Genomic DNA, 25,609 nt, shown 5'->3' on the forward strand with positions numbered 1-25,609 from the left:
GGTTGGGTACTGGTTCCTCCATCAGGCTGAGCTGTGTTCAGTAAACGCTTTGGAGAGGAATGTGAATAATGGACCAGTGGCCTGAGAAGGAGACTTTGAAAGCACCTTGCCCATGCTGGATTGATACTCTATAAAACCATATCTGACATGGAAGAGAAGCTAATTTATGGCTATGCATTTGCGGCATATTGCTCATAAAGCTAGGGTGACAGAGACAGATGAACTGTGAAACACCACGAGTGCCGAGTGTTAACAGCAGTGCTGTGCTCATATCTTGCTCAACTGATGTTTTTGTGGACGAGGGTGCTGAATAACATTTCCTGGGGGTGGGAGAGGCTCGAGGCACGTTGCATAACGGTGCTGTCTTCTGTGTGAATCATGCAAAGTGCAGTATCCACTGAAGATAAGAAGAGAGCGCAGGATGGGTCCTGTGAATCTGTGGTGGTGCGCAGCTGACAGAAACAAACAGAGATCCTCTCTACCAAATCACTCAAGCTTTGTCACCTCCCTCTGTGTACACCACCTCTATGGATGGTGTAGGGAGCAGGTTGTCAGTGTGTGTTTGTGTGTATGTGTTGGTTTTTGTTTTTCTGTTCATGGAAGCAGAAATACTGCAACCTTTGCGGTCTAACTGAAGGAGTGCTGATTTACAGTCTCTCAGTGTCTTTGTGTGTGTGTGTGTGTGTGTGTGTGTGTGTGTGTGCTGTGGCAGGACAGGAGGACAGGACACTAAAATCAGGCCAAATAGCGTCACTGGCCGGCTGGTGACTGTAGTGCTGCCATCCATCCTCTCCAGGGAATCACGACCAACTGAGGGGCTCTGCTGCTCTCTCAGCTCGGCTCAGGCCTCCAGATAAAAGCTGAGAGAGAAAGACGTGAGATCTGACTCTGCATCTTCAACATGAAACACTCAGATTCAGGGATTCAGGAAGTGACACTCAGATTAAGATTTCTGTTCCAAGTGAGACCTGTGATCAAATTACATTCACAACATCACAACAAAACAGTTTAGTCACACAGTCACCACAGTCACCACACACACACACACACACACACACACACACACACAAATAAAAACATGTCAGTAAGTGGAACTTTTAAATCCCATTAGAGAAATTAGTTCATTACAGTAGTAAGGCACAGAGCACTGGAAACCAGTCCTCCCCAGTGCAGAGTTAGTATGAGAATTTGAACCTATTTGGTGTTACAGTATATATATCTCATATGACCTGTAGGGAACTCAGTGTGCTGACTGTGACAGCTGTCTTGAGTAAAGAAGTGAATGGCCCTGTGGTAAAGTGTGTCCAGTGGTTTAAGTGCAGTGGCAGCAGCATTAGCCAACAGTGTTCAGTAACAGTAATCCAGTGCAGACAGATATAGTGGATTGTATAATGTTTTTTAAAATATTTTATCAAATGAGAAATAAGTGTCCTGCAGTGTAAGAAAATTGGAGAGTTGAAGAGTAGAAATTAAGTTTTACTAATTATGACCAAATAAGCAACAAACAAAGTCTAAAAAACGTAGTGTTTTTAACAGTGTATTTTAACACTTAAACCCAGCCAAACTGCTTCCTCAGGACTTTTACCAGCTGTTACAGCAGGGCTGGTATTGTTTTCACTGTGTGATTCTGTGAGTTTCACCTTGTGTGTCAGCATCATAGTTTCCTGAAGTCTCTGTTTCCCTCTGTCCAGAAAAAAAACTAAAAGAGAGCCAACGTTTCCAAAAGTCTCTGCTTTAGGGGCTCTAAAATTCCAGAGTAGAGTGGGTGCCAGACGTAAATGTAGCAAAAGTGCATTTCAAAACTAAAATGTATTATTGTGGATGTAGCCTGTAGTGTGTGTGTGTCTTGTGGAAAATGTGGCCCTGGAAACACCTACTGTAGCAGGAACTACCACCGAGGCGGTTTTGAGGACTTGTTGTACTTGCAGGTGATTCTATGTCTGTGTGACTGTGGCCAGACTACTGTCACTGATCGCGTCACAACCGTGCACAATGCAGTCAGGAAACTTCACAGGTGTGTAGTTGAAGGCTGAGTTCGAGGAGGGGTCTGGTCCGACCCATCAGTGCTGAATACTCATGTTATAGTAATAACCACATATTACATTAGTACGCATGGCTCGGACTCAGAACATCAACATGTTGACGGTGTTGTGGCTGGTGTAATCCCATCGCAAGATGGCCACTCTAGTTTTGACAGTGACAACCCACCAACTGCTATCAGATTCTGAATCACATGTTGCTTAATCCTGATTGGTGCACAAAAGTATGTGACATCACATTTTCCAACTGAGCCCCACCCACTTCAACCCAATGAGAGGAGCACAGTGAAAAACACAAAGAAATCTGTCATGTCAAATAAAATGTTTTAGCCTTTAAATTGGTAAAAGAGATATTGAGGTTGTCAAAAGCAGAGAAAGTAGAGCAGAGAGGGTAGGGCAGAACCAACAATGTACAGGATGGTATCATCGGCATAACAGTGAACATTGCAGCGTTCAGTTGGAAAATAGAAATTTGTGTTCAGAGTGAGTAACAGTAAATTAGTTACATCTCTTTTTTTAACATTGCAACTTGTAACGAAACTTTTTTTTGACAGAAAATCCATTGCAAAAATTTTGGGGGAAAATTGGAGCGAATAACGGGAAATATCTAAAGCCATCAGCAACAACAGTCTGAATTAAATTCCACAAGAATAATCTGAAGAATCATTTAGCCAATTAAAATCAGCGTATTTAATTAAATAATAGCATCAAAAGCTTTGGAAAGATCAGCACAGTTGCTTTTTATCAAGGGAAACATCAACAATAGAAGTTGCAGTTATTTATGAGTTGGTCTAAAGCCAGACTGCTGTGACTGAACTACATCATATCCTCCAGAGTGATGCAGAGTTGTGAGTTAATCAGTAATACAGGGGTTTAGATAGACAGACAGACAGACAGACAGACTGACTGACTGACTGACTGACTGACTGACTGACTGACTGACTGACTGACTGACTGATTGACTGACTGACAGCTGTGTAGGTTAAACTTAAAACATTTAAGTTTTCTTACATCATGGTTGCTCCTTTTTTGTATATATTTCTACATGTTACATATATGTGTTTGTGCGCCTATGTGCATATGTGTGTGTTTATCTCTTCCCCCCATACTGTGTGTGTGTGTTCATCTGAATGTGTCAGCCTGAGTCTTACTCACTAAATACTGCGTTATATAACCACCTCATCTTCAGAGCTGCAGCCCAAACACAGGCCCAAGGGCTCCCAGACTGGCGCTTGTGTGTGTGTGTTTTTCTTAGTCTAACAATGTTATAGCTATGTGTGTTCAGTCAGAAGACCAAACAGTGCCATGAGATAGAGGAGCTAAAACAGATTAGCTGAAGGACTGAGTGCAGGGTGTGTGTGTGTGTGTGTGTGTGTGTGTGTGTGTGTGTGTGTGTGTGTGTGTGTGTGTGTGTGTGTGTGTGTGTGTGTGTGTNTGTGTGTGTGTGTGTGTGTGTGTGTGTGTGTGTGTGTGTGTGTGTGTGTGTGTGTGTGTGTGTGTGTGTGTGTGAAGGACAGGCAGCTGCTGCTGTTCTCCCCCTTAGAGAGTGTGAGGCCGGGGTGAAGGGGCCTGTGTGGGAGTCAGCTGTATGATGCTGTGACTGGGTCCTGTATTTCAGATCTGAGTACACTGGTGTTTCATTTACACAATAGATGTGCAGAAGTGCAGCAGACAGTGTGATTGTTTGAACGGATCAGATATTAAGTTTAAGATTTTAGTTTCCTGTCTTTGTGGTTTTCAATCAATGATTTTAACTTCCTGTTATCTGCATGATGTCAGTGCTGAACTAGCTGGACTACCTATTCTTGACATTTCATAAGTACAAGCAAAGGGCACAACTTACAGGTTTAAAGCTGCACTGGGAATCAGGTTTATGTACAAATTGCTCATGTAGAGCTGCAACATCCTGTTGTCGCTGACTGGGAGACTCCAGACTCTCATTTTAATAAATTAACTTCTGGTACATGTTCTGTTCCCCTCAAAATACGTCTTCCTTCCTTTTTTGTCCCAGTGTTTTATGCTTTGTGAACTGGAAACTGATATGCAGCAGTCTCAATTACTGTAAGAATTGATGGAGCTCTCCATCTGATATGAAAAAACACAAGAGAATCCTAACAGGAAGTCTTTTTTAATGTCACACCACAAAACCTGCTTTTCTCAGCTCCTTTAAGGCTGAACGTCTCCACTGATCAGCAACAACAGGAAATAACCTTACATGCATTTTCACATCTCGGCGACTTATTTAAATAAAGAGTACATAAAGAGTTTGTAGAGTCAAAATGGTTGGCAGTTTTATTTCCTTTTTGTGTCCATATGCCTCATGTCTTTTATTTGACTCAGACACGTGTTACTTTATGAGTTTCTATTTTATGCTTCTTTCAAATTCAGATACAGGTTACAAAATGAATCTGGGGGCACGATGATTTTTCAACATAACATTCACTTCACTAGTGTCTATAATGGAGCCCGATTGTCAAGGTCTCCCTCTCACCACTCACGTTGTTGCATCTGAGCAATAGGGCACTCTCTCTCTCTCTCTCTCTCTCTCTCTCTCTCTCCCTCCCTCCCTCTCTCTCCCTCTCAGTCTGGCCCAAACAGATGTTTGCTCTCCATGACGCTCCTCTGTCGACCCACCTGCAGTTTTTTTGAAGAAACATCTAATATCCATAATCTGTTGCATCTGCACAGGTGACTCCATCCATGCTGCCTAGTGTGTTATTAAGGGTCCAAGCCTAAGTGCGCTGTGCTGGGAACCCTGTTGTGATTGTTGTTGTTGACGTGACACTTTTTCACAGAGGGTGTTGCATTCTTGTGTTGGGTCTGAGCTCTACCTCATGAGCTGGACACCAAATATGCTGGTTTTCGGTTGTCTATCAATTTATTGGCTATCATGAATTAAGAAAAATATTAATATTAAAAATATCAATATTAAATAATAACTTTAAAATGAATTAAAGTCCTCGGGGCACCAGCCTAAACTAATAGGCCAAATAGCCAATATGGTTTTAGTCTCAATTTATTACCATTAATCTGGAACTCTGATTAACAATTAGAGTTTACTAACTATAACCAAACTACCAAATCAACAGTAAGTTAAAGTTGAAGGATTGGAATTCTACCAAGTAGAGGTTGGCAATATTCACGCTTGTGCAACATTAAACACACCAGTAGTTATACTTAAAGGCATTTATTTACCATGGAGCAGAGTAAAACACAATGTCTGATCTAGTATATACAGGTGTGTGTGTGTGTGTGTGTGTGTGTGTGTGTGTGTGTGTGTGTTTGTGTGTGTGTTTGTGAGGACACAAACAAAGGCAAGATGGCCGATTCAAAGTGGTCACTGTGACCACATGATCTGAACAAAGAAGACTACACAAGATGGCGGTAAACAAAGAAACTACTCAAAATGGCCGCTGAGACCACCTGGGGTGTGTGAGAGGGAAGGTGTGAGTTTCTTTGTTAGCCTAGCTCATGTAATCTAAAGGTACCAGGTTAGAGGGAGGAGGTTAGCTTCATGCAGGTTCTAGAACTGAGACGTACTACTATGTGTGTGAACATACTAAGCAAACATTACAACAACAAGTCTCTTTGTGTTCATGTCAGACATGCTGCTGCCCCAGCAGACTGCAGCATTTATGCTGCAGACTGCAGCATAAAAGAGTCCACTGGCCACCACTGACTGATAAAACATGTGCAGCATTTCACTGCAAACGTTAAAGGACCTGAGCCTCCTGAGGAAAAAGAGCCGGCTCTGCCCCTTCAGGTAGGTGGCATTCGTGTTCAGGGACCAGTCCAGTTTACGGTCCAGGTGCACACCTAGGTATTTATAAGTGTGCACCACCTCAATGTCCTTCCCTCCAATGTTGACTGGCTGAAGGGTGGGCCTAGACCTCCGACAGTCGATGACCATCTCCTTGGTCTTGGAGGTGTTCAGAAGGAGGCAGTTCTTGTTGCTCCATTCACTGAAGGCCATCGTCAGATCCCTGTACTGCTCCTCCTGCTGTTCCTGATAGGCGTCACAATAGCTGGGTCATCTGAGTATTTCTGGTTGTGGCAAGACTCAGTGTTGTTTTTAAAGTCGGCCGTATACAGGGGGAACAGGAGCAGAGCCAGAACAGTTCCCTGTGGAGCTCCAGTTCTGCTCATGACTGTCCCTGAGACACAGGGTCTGTAGTCATTTATCTCAGCCAGTATGTGGACTTGCTCCCACTTGTTGCCAGCGCATCATTATATGTGTAAAAAGTCTTCTTTGTGGAAGTCAAGTTATAGCAGCTGGTTTATAGCTGGTGATGTCAGCCATATTGAATCATGACAGTCTTGTGACCTGAGTAATTACAGTGTAGACGCTTGAATCTAGAGAGTGAAAAAAGACTCAGGCGCACTGATCTGGAGCCTCTTCTATTTGTAAGAGGAAGATGCATCATTCATGCCAAAATGATGAAAAACAGTCAACTGTCTGATCGCAGTTTTGGGGGTGGGACCATGGAAAGAGCTTATCAATGGTGACCTTGTTTGAGGTGAACTGAGCTTCGCCTGGAGAGCAGATGAGAGCAGGCGGCAGCAGCAGGGAACAGTGACTAAAATCTGCAGTCAAGATAGACAGTTTCCAGTTACAGACTCATCCTGATAGAGCCAGTCCCAATTTAATAACGTACTATCAGATCTATTCAATCAATCTATTCAGATTGTTCCCAGCTCCCAACTGTGGTGATTGTTTTCCTTTGTAGACTGTTCAAATGCTATAGTGGCGTCTGTGATCTCTGTCTATGCTTTAACCTCCATATTACATCTTATCAGTTTGTCTCCTTATATAAATCAGCTGACCAGGTTGTCTCTCTCAAATTCGATAAATGAATTCAAAACAATAATAAATAGTCAAAATACACGAGGAGAGGAAATGAACACAGTAGATTTGATTATTGATCTGTGAGATATTTAGACTTGTCACCTCTGCACAGATGCTATTTTTAGAATCTTCACATTTTACCAAAGGTTTTTTTTCTGTTGTTTAATACTTTAAGAATTCAATCAGTTCTGTCCATATAGTAGACTATAGACCTATGATAGGTTGTCTTCCATGCACTGGAACTATCTGTAATATAAGCTGAATGTATTCAGCCGCTCTAACTGATAAGTCTCCATCGAACACACATTTATTCTCTTTGCAGATTAAACCTTCATGGTGTGAAATCCAGCTATGAAATGAAAATCTCTCCAATTAGAAAGACAATGAAAAGTTTCTATAAAAGGTCAAGTTGTTGATTCATCTTCTAAACCAATCAGCTGTTAGATCAGGTGAGAGCCAGGCGTTTCCCATCATGCCCTGAGGTGCTACAGTTAGCGGAGAGCAACTGTGATGCTTCAATGACAAAAAAAAAGTTCCTTTCACCTCCTCATGAAAATTGATGATGGTGCTTTGTGTTTAGTTTCACCAGGTCAGTAAATCTCCCTCTGCTGGACAACATTGAAATACAACAAGCCTCTTCACTTTGTTATTACTGGTGTAATTTTATTTTAAGGGAAACTTCATGTCATGAGGAAAAACAAAACAAAAGGCTAAATAAATGTAATTTAACAAATGTTTTTCATTTCATTATTGTTACTAATATATCATCATTATTATATTATACAATTAACATTGTGTTGCGTTTCACTTTTATGTCTGTGTGTACAGTGATGTGTAACTAATAATATTATTGATTGATTCAGTTCCATGAAGTGCTCCAGAATGCCACTCCAGTGATCGAGCATGCACAATACTAGGACCCTAGAACTGGCTCACTTAAATTGAATGCAACCATGACATGTGAGAAAAGCTCCATTCAGTCTGATTATCAGACTGTGGGAAAATCACAGGTGCAAAAGAAAATTCATTAATGCATTCCATTGACGTGGACCAGGGAGCAGCAGGTACGACAGGAGCACTGTGGACTGATAGAGGCTGCAGCCACTATTAACATTACTACTCACAGCTGTGGTTGTCAGCCGTATGGAAATGTCTGCTCAGAAAAAGTCCTATAAATGTAATGATGATAAAAGCAAACAGCTCCTTCCTCTACATGACTTCCTGGAAGGCAACACATTGGAGTGAGAGATAAAACAATCAGGAGCAAGAGTCTTCCGGGTGGAGTGAGGTCCACACACTGCTGAGTGAAAAATTCTAATTTAAGAGTGAAATCCTGACTGTCTGTGTCCAGAGAAAACTGGACAAACCAGTGTTAGATATTTATTATATAGTTTAGATATTTTTCCTTTCAACAAGGGCAGGGTGTTTTTCAGCCATATGTGCAGAGGCTAAATAATAATAGGGTGTCTTCATAGACAAAGCATTGTGATCTCTGACATTTGTGTTTGGCTAACAGTCTTGCCAACATGTCCAGAGAACTACAAAGACCAATCCACAGGCCACTCACTAACTGGTCCAGACCACCATCTTCAGAGCCGCTACTGGTTTTGACCAGTGGTCTGTTTTGTCTGTTTTGGCTGATTTGGCGACAGACCAGACTGAAATATCTGTACAACTATTGGATTCATGATTCATTCATGTTCTCCTCAGTATAACTAAATTTGATGATGCCCTGACTTTTCCTCTATTATTAAAGTTGTGTAATACTTTTGTTTGTGACCAGATATCAACCTCGGCTGTACGTTGGTGTTTATTGCTAATTAGGAAACAACAGCATATTATCACACTAAACTAAGACTAAACTCGTCAATTTAAATATTATACCTCATCATCATCAGCATGTTAGTGATGTCATTGGAAGCATGTTAGCATGCTGACGTTAGCAACAGAGCTGTTAGCATGGCTGTAGACTCACTACCATTTGGATCTGTTATTTTCGACTGAATGTGAAAGATGATCACTGCTAATTTTCTCCCTCCTTTCTCCACAGATGCATTGGGTTTGTGATTTTACCTGATGTCAGCACCCTCAGGGGGTGGGAGGGTCTGCAAAATCAAAACCCAGTAACTGACCTCAGTTGAAACTTTCAGCTGGTGCCCACTTCTGTGACCGCCCCCATGTTCCTGCATAGCACTAAATAGCTCTTTCTAAAAAACACTGTTGCACAGCTGAAAGAAGAGACTTGTTTTCAGTATGGAGGGCGTAGCAGTGCAAAACCTGATAGACTTTGACCTGCCCTCAGATAACACAGCTCTCAGCGCAGATGCAAGCCAACATGAAGGCCACACAGATATTTTCTCCCCAGAGCCAGCGTCTTCCATGGGAGTCCAACAGCAGCCCTTACTGCCAGAGCCCATGGCACCATCCAAGGCCAACTCTCACCACCAACACCACCACCACCGCCAAGAGGAAGGAGGCAACGACAGTGACGCCACAGAGTCAGCAGACAGCGAGAACGACATGGACCCACCCTCTCATACGTGGGAGCTGAGGAGGTCATCGTCTTCGTCCGCTCACAGTCGGGAGGACGCTGACGCTGAGGCGGTGGAGAAGAGGCAGTTCATGAAGGCTTATGTGGAGAAGGTGTTTCATGGAAAGTAAGGGACTTGGTTTTTTTTAACTTCCAACTTAAACTTTTTAAAAACTGTGCTCTTTTAATCAGTAATAATCAATAGTTTCTGTCCTATAGTTTAATCCATTTTTATGATCATGATGATTTGCTGATGGAATTGCTACGTATGTCCAGAAGAACATCATTTCCACAAATGTAGATCAGAATTGAGCCAAACATGGTGGTTCTATGAAACTGCACAGGAACATACAGTATCTGTTCAGTCCGGAGCAGCTCACCGAGGCACCGCAGACACTCTCATCTGAATGATGTTGGGGCTATTGATGTAGTAAACCTTGTGTGGCTTATGGGTGCAGGGGGAGAGGTGAAGGTGCCCCTCAGCCTCAAGTACTGTCTAAGAAGGACCCTCTGCCACTACCTGCAGGAAGTCTGAGCTCAACAATGTGACTGTCAGACAACTTGTTGAACTTGTTTACACTTTCCCGTTATTCCATAACTGCCAGCAGACCCTCTATATACCTTTCTGTCCTCACCCTCTCCATCTTCCACCAGTTTTTCTTTTTATCCTATAAGTTTTAATGTTTTGTTGATGGTTTGTTTTGTCAGCAATTCTCCCTTTTCCCTGACTTTGTGACACTGATGTTTTCTCCTGCTTTGGGCTGTATATTCACTTATACTCAGATCAACACTGTTCTAGTTCTGTCACCCACAATGACTAGAAAGATTCACCCGGTCAGACGCTTCCATGACTCACCAGCGGAGGCCCATGGGGGACAGCAGTCTGACTGACGCATGAATATTTGACAACAGATCAAGTGTCAGTTTGGTAAAATGTTGAGAGGGCACTTCTAAATATCATGGCACCTTTGTGTTTAATTTCACAGACGTTTCTTGAACTTTTTCTTGGCATTTTCCCTGCAGAGATCCTGCTGGGTGCTGTCTCTCTGTCAGATATTTTTTGCTATCTGTTGGTCACTGAGCTCTTTGTTCAGTGCTAGAGATGGTAAATTGAAATAGTAACCCCCTCTGTAATGTCATAATCTAAAAGAATTCATGAGACCTCCAAGCCTGCAGTCTGCTGGTGACGACCTGCACTTCACCCCTCTTTACTTTATTTAGGACATTTCAGTCATCTTTACTGACTGACCCTTGTTCATTCATCATCATGTTTCTACCATGATGACAGAAACGGAGAAAATAGAGTCACATTTCTGTTGACTGAATTGTAGAACATGATACGATGCTACTTTATTGTCATCTTAAACTAAGGCAGTTCCATCTAAGAGGCTGACACTCAGATTACATGTACACTTACACGTATGACACTTCATCCAGTTATACATAACATAACATAACAATCAGAACAATCATGGAAATCACATACAGATAATAAAAATCATCATAAAAATCATGCAGAACACATACTCGTAACCACAGTGTGTCATGTTTACACCTTGGGTTTGTTCAGATTAAACAAACCAGACATAATGTGCTAATGAGTGGATTTTAGTTGCTTGTAGGTGGAATTTCAGGGCTAGCTGTTTCCACCTGTTTTCACTCTGAGTTAAGCTAACTGGCTGCTGGTAGCCGCGTCATGTTTACCATACAGACATGAGGTTAGTGTCAGTCTTCTTGTCTAACTTTCTGTATTACTCTCCCAGAATGTCGAACTATTCCTTTAAAAGTTAAAGGTTTCCTGTTAACATTAGCTGGAAGCTCAGTGATCTAAAAACAGGGCACCACTGCTGAGCCGTAATGCAGCTACACACCTTGGCATTGCCAACGATACAGAGTTTGTTAGGCATTTCAAATTGTGCACATTTTTTTTTTAATTCTTTTTGTTAATACAAAGTCTTGTGCATAGATCTTGTCGTTTTTGAATATTTTCCATGAACAGCTCAAAGATATAGCTTTGAATTTTTTTCAGACTTAATTGAATCTGATACATTATTAAATAAACAAAACCGTCTATGAAGAGACTATCCATTTACAGGGTCTGTGTATTACACCGTGTTTTCACAGGGAGGACTTTGACCAGGAAGAGAAGGCTCGGTTTGGAGAACTGTGCAGTGGAGAGACTAGCAAAGGCAGGGAGTGGTTTGCCAAATATGTCAGCGCACAGGTGAATATGGGGAAATGATGGGATGGTAACTGTTCAAACATCACGTGTGACCTTCGAGGAAACTAACCTAACCTCAATATTCCAAATTCATTGGCCAAAGAATTAAAGGTTCTTGTTGGACCCCAAACACATAGTGAGTTTTCTGAAACTGAAAAAGATCTAAAATAATTACAGATATTTGTGGTATTTAAGTGGCTCTCCAGATGTAAACAAGACCAACTAATTTCCTTGTTTTAAATGACGTTAATGTTTCCCTTACTTCAAGGAATCACTGTGTGTTTGAGGGTGACACCTGTTTCAAACTTGGGTTTTGGCAGACATAGTGATGGGTAGATCAGTTTTGAATGAACTGTCTCTTTTAATTAATAAATATACATAAAATTTGTTAGACATTATAGTGCCCATGTGAAAACAGGAAAGCAAACCAAAATAAAATTAGTGGTGGAGTCCTCAGTAAGTTTTTGAATGTATTAAGTTTTTTATTTGTATAACTTAGCTGATGGTTGTTGATCTTATCTTTCTGATGAGTTTTAATAATCAAGCTTGTAACTGTCTCTGTCACACTGTGTTCACAGCGCTGCCACTCTAAATGTGTGAGTGAAGCTACCTTCTACAGACTGATGCAGTCTTTTGCAGTTGTCCTGTTCGAGTGAGTCTACATGTGGTTGACTTTGTCGGAGACCAGCATACTATAATGATCCAAACCTATCTGACTGTAAAGGATGAGTGTGGGGACAATCTATACATTTGTTTTTGTCTGCAATTTTCATGAAAGACAAAAATATCTCAATACTTTTTGACTTTTGTATCCTGTCTCTGCCTCTCTGTCCAAAGCCCATTGGTTGTATATAATACTTATGTCTATGAAAGACATACTGTGTAGAGTAAAGTAAGTATCATTTATTAAAACAAAGGCTCTGTAATCTCCTAAAACAGCTGGGCATGGTAGTTTTTAGCAAATGTTACTCAGACTGGAGGAAATAGAGCATTTTATGGGGACTATTTTCAGCAGTGGATTAATACACACTTGCACTCTAGTGTTTATTTCCAGCAGCATGTGTATGTGGGACTGAATCAGAATAAACTAGTGTGTGTGTTCATGCTAATGAAGATACATGTCACCCAGTGCAACAGTGTGGCTCACTGATGTATTTTGAATAGTTTTTAGGAAACAATGCAGCTCTACGGCTCCGGGGAATAAGATGTATCAGGTTTGGAATACACAGCCAACCATGATTTGTAGTATCAGTTTAAAAAAAAAACATCCCACCCACTTCTCCTTTGAGTTGAAAAGACCCAGTAAATGACATCAGTTCTTGCAGTGAGGTCATGATAGGATCATCTCTAAAGACATGTCGTGTTTACAGATGTTACCAGATGGACGACTACAGCCCGGCCAAAAACCTCATGACTATGTGCTTCACATACTACTACATTGGTAAGGTCTAATTCCAGCTAAACATTTTCACTCTGTATCGTTCATGTTCTTTTCAAACTGTCAGACTAGTTTTACATAAACACCATGTGGTGTTGAGGTTAAGAGCAACTTAGCTCTTAATTACAAAAGAAAAGAATTATACAGCAAAAGAAAGAAAAGCAGCTGTGTGTGTTTAGGTGAAGATCTCTCCTCAGTGCTGATTCAGCGAGCGTCACTGCCACAGGTTGGCCCTGTGGTTTCTGTTGCAGCAACACCACAAACAATACATGCAGTGACTTTGTGGGGTTGCATCAAGGTTGTGTTTGTGCTTATGAAAGTAGGAAGCTTTTCTTGATTAGTCAACCAGTGTGCAACAACATCTGTCTGCAGTCAGGTTTGCTGTAATGTTTTAGTTTTTTACATATGAATATGAATAAACTAGCACCACTGGCAACTTCACACTGGTGGATGGCTACAAAAAATGTCCTTACAAATGATACAAACCTGCAAAGAAATACAACACTGATGGATCCATCTGAAGCTGGTGGACTAATTATTGTTTTCATTTCCTGCTCACTGAGTTACAGCTGGCTCAGGTGAAGCTAATTGGTCCATCACATTTCAGACAGGCCAATTTTCTCTAAAGACCACATGGTGTCTCACCTGTGAGATTAACCTGGGTCCAGTTTCACAAAGACAGACTGTGACTGTGTCTTAGATATAACAGTCAGGCTTCATATAGACTGAGTCTGAATTCATCTGTTGCTCAAAGCAGTTTAGTTCTTCACTATCTTAAGTTGGACTGTAGTACGATGAATTCTGGGTAAATTAAGAATTTTTTTTCTAAATTAAAAAATGGCCGACCGAGGAGCCACAGAAAATGTTTGTCTTTTGGAAGAATTCAACAGCTACAAAGACGTTTACTTGAGAAATTCAGTGAAGTTAGATAAAAAGAAAAATCTGATTTGGAAAAAAAATTGCTACAATCAATTTTAGCAAACCGCAAATGATGAGCCATCTTTTCCTGTTCTTTGTTATTGAATGCTACCGGTCAGCACAGGTGTCATTGATTGTTACCATGGTAACATTGCTTTTAGGCCTGAAGCAGTCTTACTTGCATCAGACTAATCTATGAGCATAATTAAGACTGGACCGACACTACACACCAGTCTGAAATGTCTTTGTGAAACCGGCCCCAGGCCTCAGAGACTTGAACATGTGGCTTTGGATAAATTCTAAGGTGATGTCTGTCAACAATATAATTAGTATTCTGTACACTGTTTATCAGCCTGACCAGTCTGTGATACCATAGACCAAAGGCAACACAGGGACATCGAGTTAAAAAGACAGACTGCTGTTAAAACAAATTTGTCTTGTGGGGCTTTAAAACATATAAAACATTTCATTAAAGCCATACAAAGACAGAAATCATCATTTTAAACTCGCTGCTCTCCTCCTCTTCAGGGAAGTCTCAGCCGTCTCCCTCAGAGCTGCTGGATCGTGGTGGACCTCCAGCTGGTCTGGACTCATACCTCAACAAGGCCAACTCCTGGCTGACTGGGAAAAAGGATGCTGCCGAACGCCTCCTTAAAACTACACCTAAGCCTGACGTCAAAGGCTTCTTTGGAGGTCTAGAGAGCAAGCTGAGGAGCTCAATGGCTCCTAAGCCTGAGTGAGAAAACGCTCAGTTAATGAATTTTCTTCACAAGCATAGTCTTATATGATTTGAATTCCTTACTCTTCCCTTCCTCCGTTTCTCTTCCTCCTAGACAAGGGGAAAGCCCAGGTGAGACGAAGCCCAAATCACCAGGTACAGTGCTCTTACTGCTGTTCAACAGACAGTACAGGAAAAACCTTTCTCCTTCTCCACTGATCTGTTAACGTTCATAAACTGTGGTTTAGAAATGTATTTAGCTTTGGCAGTGCCTCATGTTTTGTCTTCCTCCACAGTGTCTGAGGCTCCGGAGGAAAAGAAAGGAGAGAAGGTTTACCTGTACACTCACCTGAAGCAGCAGCCTATCTGGTAAGTCGTTGATCCATCATGTACTGTCCCTGTGCCTCATCAGAAGCTCATTTAGATGTCTCTGAAACATTTTACAGTGCATCAAGACTGTCTGCAGAAACCAAAGGGTAATGTTAATTTTGTAAAAGACAGTATTAAAATGAACTCAACTTTATAATATATATATTCTCCGCTGAAAATCTGCCTTCTAAGTATTGAATACATGCTGCCGACTGTATCGAGAGCAGCATATCTATGTTTGTCGCCATGGTTACTATACTACTATATACTACAGTCATGGCTTGGCTTTGCTTAGGTGAAGTTCATGATTTGGGTTAAAATAAGTACTTCCTCAACATTAGACCATCTTTGTTGTCATGGTTACAATAATAACAACTAATAGTAACTTTGTTAGTTAAGCAATTTTACACAAGAGGTTGTGATGTTGTACTGAATACCAGCCTGCGGCCTCGTACCTATGACCCAATCACAGCTGTGCTGGTATTCAGTACAACATCACGACCTCGACTGTGATATTGCTTTTATACTACGGTTCTACGAGCGCCATATTGGTTAAATAAGCAACAACAGCCAACACAAATAGTTCTACAACTGGACTGGTACTAGACTGTTGCTAAGCAACACGCAATATTTTCCTGGCCTGTACAGTGCACACTAGCTTACTACTTTGTCTACTCATTACCTCAGGAGTGCACTGAAGTATCCAGGATCTTTCCTTTCATCCTCTTCTGACGACCAGACATCATTTAATTCAAATATTATTTCCATGAAAGACAAACTTCCAATCAAATTACTTGGTTGGAACTAACTGTTGTATAATCATGGATACAACACAAACTGCTAGAATGGTACATCGCTCTCCTGTGTCATATTCATCCATCCACCACAACCTCCTCCTGACGTGGACTTCGTCTCTCTTTATACTACGTCACCGCACTTTTCCCTTATTTCCTGTCATAATTACTACAACACTGGCTGTCGCCTAGCAACAAAACATAACAATGGTTCATAATAACCTGCTGCACAGATGATCTATGGGCTCATTTCCTACAGGAGGACAGTCTCTGAATTCCCAACAGTTGCAGTGGTTTCAATGGTGACCAAAAAAAAAACCTCTCAGACTACTTCTCCAGCCTGATCAGCTTCTCTCCTGACGATCTACATGTTTAGTTCTGTTTCGCTCTCCAACAGTATCAGAAAAATATCTAGTTCTTAAGCCACTCTTCACCAGCTAGTCTCTAACTTGGTCTGCGGGTTATGTACAGTGGCTTTATTAGAGATTAGTTGGGCTGATGAGAGAAGCTGAATGCTGCAGTAGCGATGTGCTGCTTTAACTTTGACTGTTGTTTGGTGCTGGACAGGAAGTGCACAGTTGGCTCTCAGAGCTTTTTGATTAAAAACAGCTTCCTCCTGCAGGAAGAAGAGGGACACTACGAGAGCAGAGAGAGCGAAACTAAACAGTACAAGTTTCCAGTCAAAATAATCAGCCAAAAAGTTAAAAGAGACAAAAGTTCTGTAGAGATGAAGGGAATGGTTTGTCACTACAACTGAACCCTTTCACATACAAGTACACCATTGTTAATGATTGTTTGTTGATTATAATTGTGACCATATTTCCTGCAACGTGGCTGTTTGGTGGAGGCAAACAACCACAAGGTGGTAATTCTAGTTTTTTTAGAGTGTTTCACAAGAGAAAAAAATACATGAAATAGATATATAATAATATAATAAATTGATAATTCAAATTCAAATCTTTCTTTTCTTTCTTACCTATTCAAATTATGTTGTGGCCCCTAGGGACGTCTAGGGGGGTCCTGACCCCCATAACTGACAACATTAAGCGTGTATCAAAGCATTGTAATATGGACCATATCACAGCTTAATGCACCACTGTGTGGGATATAGAGTGATCTATTGACCATGTGCCCTCATGTTTTTGTCCTGGAGAAATGTTCTTTGCAGCCTCATCTCAAGTGATGTAGTGAAGTAGTCCAGGCAGGAAACTTGTAATGTGTCGTCTGTTCTCTGTCAGGCACACGCTGAGATTTTGGAACGCTGCTTTTTTTGATGCTGTCCATTGTGAAAGGAAGAAAAGATCACCAACCACAAGGTGAGGGTGGAGAACAGTCTGAACAGATAAATGAAACAATTAACTGTTTTATTAGTATGATATATTACAAATTTTAGTATCTTTTAAACCCTAAGTGCTCTATTTCTCTCTGTGTGTTCCTTTGTCACTGTAACTGTCCATTGAAATATTAATAAAGGTTGAAGATCCTGTATGGATGATCTGCTGCTTCAGCAAAGACAAATCTCACAGTGCTGTTCAGTCTAAACCACTGACAATCTCCTGATGCCCCACACCTCTTCTCTTCTCTTTTCCTCTCTTTTCCTCTCTTTTCCTCTCTTCTCTTCTCTTCTCTTCTCTTCTCTTCTCTTCTCTTCTCTTCTCTTCTCCTCTCCTCTCCTCTCCTCTCCTCTCCTCTCTAAGCTGTTGTTGTTCTCCCTCTTTCTGCATGTTGACTTTGTCTCTTTGTGCCTTGCTGCCGGGCAGGGGAACGCAGGATGAAGAGAAAGACGAGAGGTCTGTCCTTCTATTTGTCCGCTGCCCTAGAAAAAAACAAAACAAAGAAAACAAATAAACAGAAAGAAAAACAAAGTCAAACAAAGAGGAAAAGCACAGAATTAAGGAGGCAGACAGGAGGAGAAGGGCAGAGGCTCTGCAGTTTGAGTCACAGATCTTCTAGAAACAGTATCTGGTGACGTCAGAGCTGGAGGGGACAGAGAGCTAGCTGAACAGACTGTTGTTGTGTGGTTCTGTATGGTTTTAAGAAAAATATTGGTAGATATTTTGTTACGTGACACATTGGAAATATTTTGTGTATTTAGCTTTTCCCTTTTTGGTTTGGTCTATGAAGATGAAGAGCTGTGTTTAGAGTTGCACGACTAGCCAGAACAAGTAGTAGTTTGACTGTTGGTCAAACCACAAGACAAGACAGTGATGGTCTGTGGTGTGTGTGTCTAAGACATTTAAAAAGACCCTGAGGAAGAGGAATTGAATCTTTTGTGTTCTGGCATAAATAAGTACAAACTATGCATAAGGCTCCTTGGTTAAATCTATAAAGGTGGCAGAGTTTATATAATAGATTAAAGTGCAGTTATTTAAATAATTTCCGTGTCAGTGGCAATTCAATAATATTGACAATATTTTTAAAAAAATTCAACCCTAGGTGACATTTACATCATTAAAATGAAGCTTCACCACCAACGGCTAACTACAAAGTTATTATATATTATATTATATGCTTAAGAGATAGCGGGGACAGGGGAACTGGTCATAGTCCTGGTAGCATGAAGTGTGCCGCAGGAATAATTACAAGATTTTACAATGTTTTAACTATAATCAATTAATAAATTCATCAATTCAAAAATAACTGATTGAAAAATTGATAGACTTAAAAAAGTTAGGCTTAGCTAATTAACAGCTGATTTGCCAGCTGCTATGGAGGTCTGTTCGGTCACAGCTTCTGATGCTGTATTCACATCTTTAAATTTTACCGTGTGGAGTTTTTACCACTAGTTGTGCTGTGGAGCAATGTTTAAATTGTTTATCATTGATTTGTGCACACGCATGTGGTGGCACATCCATATAAGAGCTCATGTGGGGGATGGGATAGAGAGCCCTGCAAACAGTTTCACACTTTTCCACTGATTCACAGCTGGTATTTCTAAGAAAAGAGATTTCAAAATATTCAAAATATCAACATTGCAAATGTTTTATGAGCAGGGAAATATGTTAAACATGTGAAAGAGAAACAGTGAATATAAACATAATGCGTTTGTTTAATAGAAAACTTCACCTGCTACCTATTAAATTCAAGAAAGCTTCAGTGTCTTTAAATCAAAGTTATCACACAGTAGAAACTGTAAATTTTAAAGCAGGAAACAAAAGAAAGAAATGCAAGATAGAACACAGTAAACCCCCCAAAAAATCCTTAAAGCCTTATAATTAAAGTAGCATTCCATCTTAAAATTGTTGATTACGTGCAACTGTGATTATGTTTTAATATGTTTTTACTTTGAGTTATTAATGCTTAATTGAAAAGCTAATTTGATTAATCAGTTTGTCGCTTTTAAAAACGTGTCAGTATCTTAACTGATTATAATTAAACGTGGTGCAAGTCTATAATCATTCCGCCGGCACACTCCAGACTCCACAGCTGCCAAGACGGATGACCCACACCACACATCCTCTTCATCAGCTGTGACGGGCGTGAGACTGTGAATCAAAGTGAAACAGACGGTGCGTCGAGGAGGGGGGTTAATGTGGGTGCAGCTTGGTGCTCAGGCCTCTTGTGAAGGGTGAGGCTCAAGGTCTGGGAGTCACCCTGGGTCTAATTTGCAGTTTGTCAGATGCGCTCCAGTGAACAGAGATAGGATAGTCACTAATGGTAAATCCCCAGACTGGATGACTGGAGTCTGATGTGAGACTGTGTTGTGTGTAAATTAAAAGATATAATCTGTTTAATCACAGCAGGGCTGAACTGTCCACATCCCTAGAATTATAAATTGAAAGCAGTTTGACTTATGATTATAATTGAATCACTGTGTTTGTGTAATGTTGATTTATTTAGTGAACCCTATAATTATATTTCTGCTTCTGTTGGCATGTTGTTGTGGTCGTCTAATAGGCGATGTGATTCACCTGGGTATTCTGTCATGCTGCTGTTGAAATGATTTTTGTGGCGAGTAAAAGCTTCACACCCACAGTTAACATCCTGAATGTGCAAAGAGACAGTGTTAAATGTCTGGGATGGTATTTATATCCAGAGGCAGCAGCACTGCAGTCTGAAGTCTCTGTCTCTTCACAGCTCACTGCATGTTCACACCATTAAGCTTCTTGCATGTGATGGTTTTTCTACCTCCATCTGCATGTTCCCCTCGCTGTCTCTATCTTTGCACATTTCTAAGTTTACACTGTGGATTGATAGTCGAGATATGGAGAGTTGTTCATGTTGCACATGACATAAATACAAATAAGTAAACACGTTGCTGTTTTGTCGATTTTGATGTCTGGAGATGTGTTATTTTTCATTTCTTACCTTAACAGGTCGCGTGAGTTGATGTGTGATGTTGAGATATTTACTTATGATCCTCAGTAGAGTATATAGTCGATTTATTATTTTTTGGCTTTTTTGGCTCAGTTTTTCACCTGGTCCTGAGGGAAATACCTGGATTTTTAGCTGCTAAATGCTTAATTGAGGTTTAATAGAGACTTTTTGTTGCTACCTGATGCTGCTGTAAATGAGACAGATGAGAAAGGAGAAGCTGAAATTCTCTCTAGAGCTAAAGAAAACACTGGAGTCAGGCATTAATTGTGGGTGCATCACCTTTAGAGCCCACTTTGTTGTTACATATAGTTCATCAGTTAGCCCGTTCTTATTATTGTCCTGTTGTCCATCAAGGTTTTTAAATATAAATCTCACCATCATCTAAGAATCTGTATCTGTATAAATCTGTATTTTCATAGTGAGGATAGGTATACCTATAGAAGCTCTGAGAGGCAAGTAAAAAAAAAAAAGTATTTGTTTTTGCAATACTCATTTTGGCCACAAGAGGCTGAAGTGCACCACTATTTCAGTTTAAATAGGACCAAAAGCGTTCATGTTATTTTCCAGGTCATTTTTAATTTCTCCATGTGCTCTAAACAGAAGGTAGTGTTTCGTTTAGCTATAAATGTATTTTAATCAGCAACGTTTTTCTGCAAGAGAGGCTTTAAAGATCTACAAACCCATACAAAGAGCAGGTCACAGTGGATATTTGGGTTAAACATTGGACTCTCACCCAGGAGACTGAAGTTCAATTCCTGTTGTACTGTATTTATTGACTTATTTACCCCAAGCTAACACATTGTATCTCTACCTTGTGTTTAGAGTACATGGAGAAATTAAAAATCACTTGGAAATTACCATGAATTCCTTTAGTCCTGGTGCATGTCAGCCTCTTGTGGCCAAAATGAGTATTACAGAAACACACAAAAACAAAAACACTTATGACAAAAAAATCAGAACAAAACCAAAACACTTGCATCTTTAGGCTTCTGTATATATACTGTATATACCTGTGTTTTATAAAAGTTTTAGATTTCAGCATCAATAATAATACAGGTAATTTGCATTTGTTGTTCAGGACAGCAAAGGAAAGTACTTCTTCATAGTCACGTGAAGTAGTGAAATTGTATAGTTTTTACCCAGTGTTTTTTTTTACAACTCAGGTCAAGTCAGCCATGGAAAAATGTTTCAGGTTATTAAGTATTTACATTAATACACAGTGTGAATCTATGCTTTTCATCTGCTTGTTAATAATAATTTGGGAATGAGTCATTTGTTGTTTTATTCTTTCGCTGATGGCCGGTTAATGTGTTTCTTGTCCTTTAATATTGTTTCATGTGTTTTATGTGTAATGGAATCTTGCTTTTTGGTTTCCATTACAAGATGAGCAGTTACAGGGATGGATGTCATGGATGTCAGCTTCTTTAGGCAGATTACAGAGCTGTTTTAACCATAAAAAGTAGAATAGTGAAAAGTTAAAGATCCCATTGTCCAGCATTTTAAAGGTCCCATATTTTCCCCTTTTTTTCCCCCTTGTTGATCCATAAGAAGATATATTTGTGGTTTTAAGAACCAGAGAGGAGGCTCTGAGCCTCTCTTCTGATTGGCTCTGTCTGTTTTCTGAGTGATCCACTAAAAATATAGCAGATTCCAGTTAAACACTCAGAGAAACCAAATCCTGCAAGATTGGATGGTTGGTCCAGGTGGGCAGGGCTTGGGGCATGGCTGAGAGCAGTGACTGCTGTGACATCACAAAGTTTCAGAAGTCCTGACGGCTGGTTTTAAGGCTCAGTTTCTGAATACAGGCTGTGTGCATTTCTCTGTGAACTGAGGCTTTGATACTTTCACAGTGTTAATATAGAACCTAGACCTGATCTATAATCAAACTACACATGGACATCTACCTTTATACTATATGGGACCTTTAAAGTTGTATGTAAAACCAGTCTGCTGTCTATGGTATTGCTTCAAAAAGTCAGCATGACATCGACAGGAGATCTTTTTTGACACCCAACCCTGACCTGTTTCTGTAGAGAAGCTGAAGGTCAAGTCGAGACTTGAGAATTAAAGCTTGGTTCTGACTGTCTCTGTGCTGCAGGGAGAAGTGGTGTCACATGACCCAGGAGGAGAGGGACGACAGCTCCAAAATCGATGAGAACATTGTCTTCGGCCAACTGGGGTGAGGATGCCAAAGTGTTGTCCGTGCACTCATACAATGGAATAAAACACACAGAGGCTTTAAGCGTCAAACATGTTACTTTTTTGGACACACACACTGACATTTATTAAACACCACAGACATTTATTATTATACTACTTTCTAGACCAGTTGGAGGACACATGCGCAGTTGGTGCCCCTGTAGTGTAGTGGTGGTGGGGTTTTTTTTCCACTCTGTGTCTGATTGGCTTACCCTGATATTCTTACTTAATCCTAACTGAGTACTAGCCAATCAGAGGCAGGGGAGGGGTGGGTATCGCACACCTGGGGGCCTCGTGTACGCACTCTGATGACAAAATTTGCATCACTAGGGCCGTAGCAGACCCTCAAATACTTGTGTATGCAGAAAGTACAACACTACCCTCAGATTGGAGCTGGGAGGAGTTTCAGCTGGTTGCTTACGGAGGCCTCCTCATGGTAAAACAAGTGAGGCTACTGGTCCCAATAATAACAATAATATATGATATTTATTTTAGGTAGAGAAGTAGAGATTATACTTAGGTTTAGCCATTTCCTCTCTTCTGATGCATTTAGAAAAATAACTTAACCATTCCTATTATAGATGCAGATAAAGCACACTTTGTAGGAGAGGGTGTGAAACTGTACAGTCATTTATCACTGGTCCACATATTGTCTTTCTTTTGATAGTCTACTCAAAGACAAGTGAAGTTTGTTGTAAATATTAAATATAGAACACACGTCCTGTGTTTGTAATAGTTTCCATTTGTGTATTTTCAGGACATTCACCCATAACATGCTGGCGTTTGGGCTCAGTAAGAAGCTGTGCAATGACTTCCTGAAGAAGCAGGCAGTGATTGGGAACCTGAATGAAGGTAAAGTGTTATAATTCAGCGGATAATTCACGCTAAAACACTTGAACTTTCAGCCCAGTCACTTACTTGGTATTCATAGTCGTAAAGCAGAGGGGTGAGAGCAGCTTCCCTTTTACACCTGATATTAACTTGTGAGCTGGATCTCTTACCTACACACATGTTAATGTAGTTTAAATGCACACTAAGCACACTGCAAACAGAATGTGATCGGATCAGCCAGACCACTTCTGGAAGTGACTCACACTGTGATCAGATCTCAGCATATATAAATGACAGTTGAACAGTGTGAACACTTTCTTTATGCGGCTATTTTAGTGTCATGTCATTGTAAAGCTGTCTGCCAAAAAACCACTTTACACTTCCTGCCCAACACCAGACACCAAACAGCAGACAGATAAAGAAGCAGACATTCCCTCAGGAGCAGGTAGAGAGCAGAGGAGAGATCCCACTCATCAGGTGGCCAGAAACACAACACCGTGTGAATGATAATGTTGCTCAACAGTTGCAACAGTTTGCTGAGAAGTTCATCTTAAAAGCTGATATGTTCATTTAAATGACCGTAATGCAGCTAAAAAAAAAAAAGCATGTGTGTTTTATTCATTTTCAGAACAGTACAAGTTGCTGAGTGACCACATAGAGAAAATGGCGGCAGAGTGAGTTTGAGGACGACAGGTTGCATTTCGAAGTCTCTGCATCAAAGACTGAAAGCACACAGACATCAGATTTCTTTTCAGCTCTTCATAGTGACCAATTCCCTGTTTGACTGTTGTTGCATTTTGTGTGGTGCACTGCTGAGAAACGGCATAATCCTCTGCACTGAACTGTGCCATAGTTGTAGCAAACACTTGTTTATCCAGCTTGTTCGTGCTCTTCTGCATCCTGTTCCTGTATCAGCAATAATACGATATCAGCAGCTGGTGCATACTTCAATATCTGTAACGCCTCTGTCTGTGACCTGCTTTACCAAAACTAGAAGCATCAAGTGAAACCACCAAGTATAAAACCTGAACATGCTCGATATGGTGTCAGATAGATAATGCTGTTTTATTCTGTGTTTCCTTGGAAACCCTATTTATTACATGTTAGCGTAACACATCTAATAACATCTGGTGTGTCATCCTGACGTATCATCCTGCCTTGTTTAGATTTACATAAACGTCCACACACAGGTCGAAGCAGACGGGTACACGGCTCATAGTGTTCTAATCTACTATTTGTGTGGTGTCTAAAGCTGATTACTGTACACTGTAACACTGTAGTATCCTAATTGGCAATACAAACTAATAATACAGCTTTGAAATCATGTAATATATAACTTTATTGTTGGCATTTTAAAATGGCTGAAGTAATATCCCTCCATGACCTCTCTTAAAGAAATAAATGGTCTGCGCTCTACCAGGTGAGCCACCGGGGCGCCCCTCATCACTATTTCTCTCCGCTAGAAACACTTCTGTTGTGTTGTGAGTGGTTGCAGCACATATTGTCAAATTGATGAAGATGTTTTCTGAATTTGTTTGTGTTTTCTTAAGTTGCAGTGTGTTGAGCTCTCTGGGCCATCGTAGGAAACACCTACCAGCGCTTCTGAAGCTCACAAGTTAACATGCATTTTGTTTGTTTAATTCACACAAAACTGAAGTGTAAAAATGACAGTTTGCATATTTTGTTAAAACCACAACTTGTGATTTTTACACTTCGGTTGTTGTGTGGATTAAACAAACATGATATGATGTGTTAATTGGTGCAGTTTAGAGGTGCTGGTAGGCGGACGGGTTGCTGTAGAGAGGATGTAGAGCAGAGGACGTCAGTAGAGTAGGCAGTCCTTGTGGCCCAGGACACATTTGCGTTCACACTCCTAAAAGAATTCGGACACATGTGGCCCAGACCACCTCCAAATGTATCCTCGATATGTCTTGGGTGTGTTCACACCTGAACTTCGAGCTGACCACTTGTGATCAGATCACCTGAGATGGATGTTAATATCAGGTCTAAACAGGGCCTGTTTCCTCCTGCTTCCAGTCTTTACGCTGAGCTAAGCTAAAGGCCTGCTAGCTGTAGCTTCATAGTGGACAGACAGTGGTATCGGTCTGCAACTCTTGTTTTGTCTTTCTTCTTCTTGTCTTACTTCCTTAGAGAAATGCTGCTACCTTTTTCAATTCCATTTTTGCCGCTCTCACTCCGACACACATTTATAGCCCAGTGGTCGTGATTTTATGCTTTCATTTTGATTTTGATTAGAAACTGATCCCTTAGGAAGATTTCCCATCCAAAGTGCCTTCCATGAAAGTTAATACACATGTCTTTATCCTCTGATGCTTCCCTTGATTGAACACTAATGCACAGCCTGCAAAGACGACTTTTTTTTTTAATC

At 40.7% G+C, this 25,609-nt stretch overlaps 1 protein-coding gene across 2 annotated transcripts in view; it reads left to right on the top strand.

The window, feature by feature from the left end:
- kiaa0513 (KIAA0513 ortholog) overlaps positions 1-25,225 on the top strand; it is a 29,262-nt gene extending 4,037 nt beyond the window's left edge. Inside the window, exons 2-13 of one of the 2 annotated variants that reach the window (XM_022755910.1) lie at positions 8,936-9,542; positions 11,540-11,639; positions 12,215-12,288; positions 13,007-13,077; positions 14,521-14,728; positions 14,826-14,866; positions 15,007-15,079; positions 17,112-17,189; positions 17,634-17,663; positions 22,289-22,369; positions 23,147-23,241; positions 23,849-25,225. In XM_022755910.1, the coding sequence (XP_022611631.1) occupies positions 9,139-9,542; positions 11,540-11,639; positions 12,215-12,288; positions 13,007-13,077; positions 14,521-14,728; positions 14,826-14,866; positions 15,007-15,079; positions 17,112-17,189; positions 17,634-17,663; positions 22,289-22,369; positions 23,147-23,241; positions 23,849-23,898 (1,305 nt within the window). In that variant the 5' untranslated portion in view covers positions 8,936-9,138 and the 3' untranslated portion in view covers positions 23,899-25,225. The remainder of the gene's footprint in view (positions 1-8,935; positions 9,543-11,539; positions 11,640-12,214; positions 12,289-13,006; positions 13,078-14,520; positions 14,729-14,825; positions 14,867-15,006; positions 15,080-17,111; positions 17,190-17,633; positions 17,664-22,288; positions 22,370-23,146; positions 23,242-23,848) is intronic. The other variant, XM_022755911.1, reaches the window with a different exon arrangement.
- The last annotated feature ends 384 nt before the right edge of the window (positions 25,226-25,609 follow it).

Source organism: Seriola dumerili, unplaced genomic scaffold (assembly GCF_002260705.1).
Source record: "Seriola dumerili isolate Sdu_G_001 unplaced genomic scaffold, Sdu_1.0 BDQW01000242.1, whole genome shotgun sequence".
Lineage (NCBI taxonomy): Eukaryota > Metazoa > Chordata > Actinopteri > Carangiformes > Carangidae > Seriola > Seriola dumerili.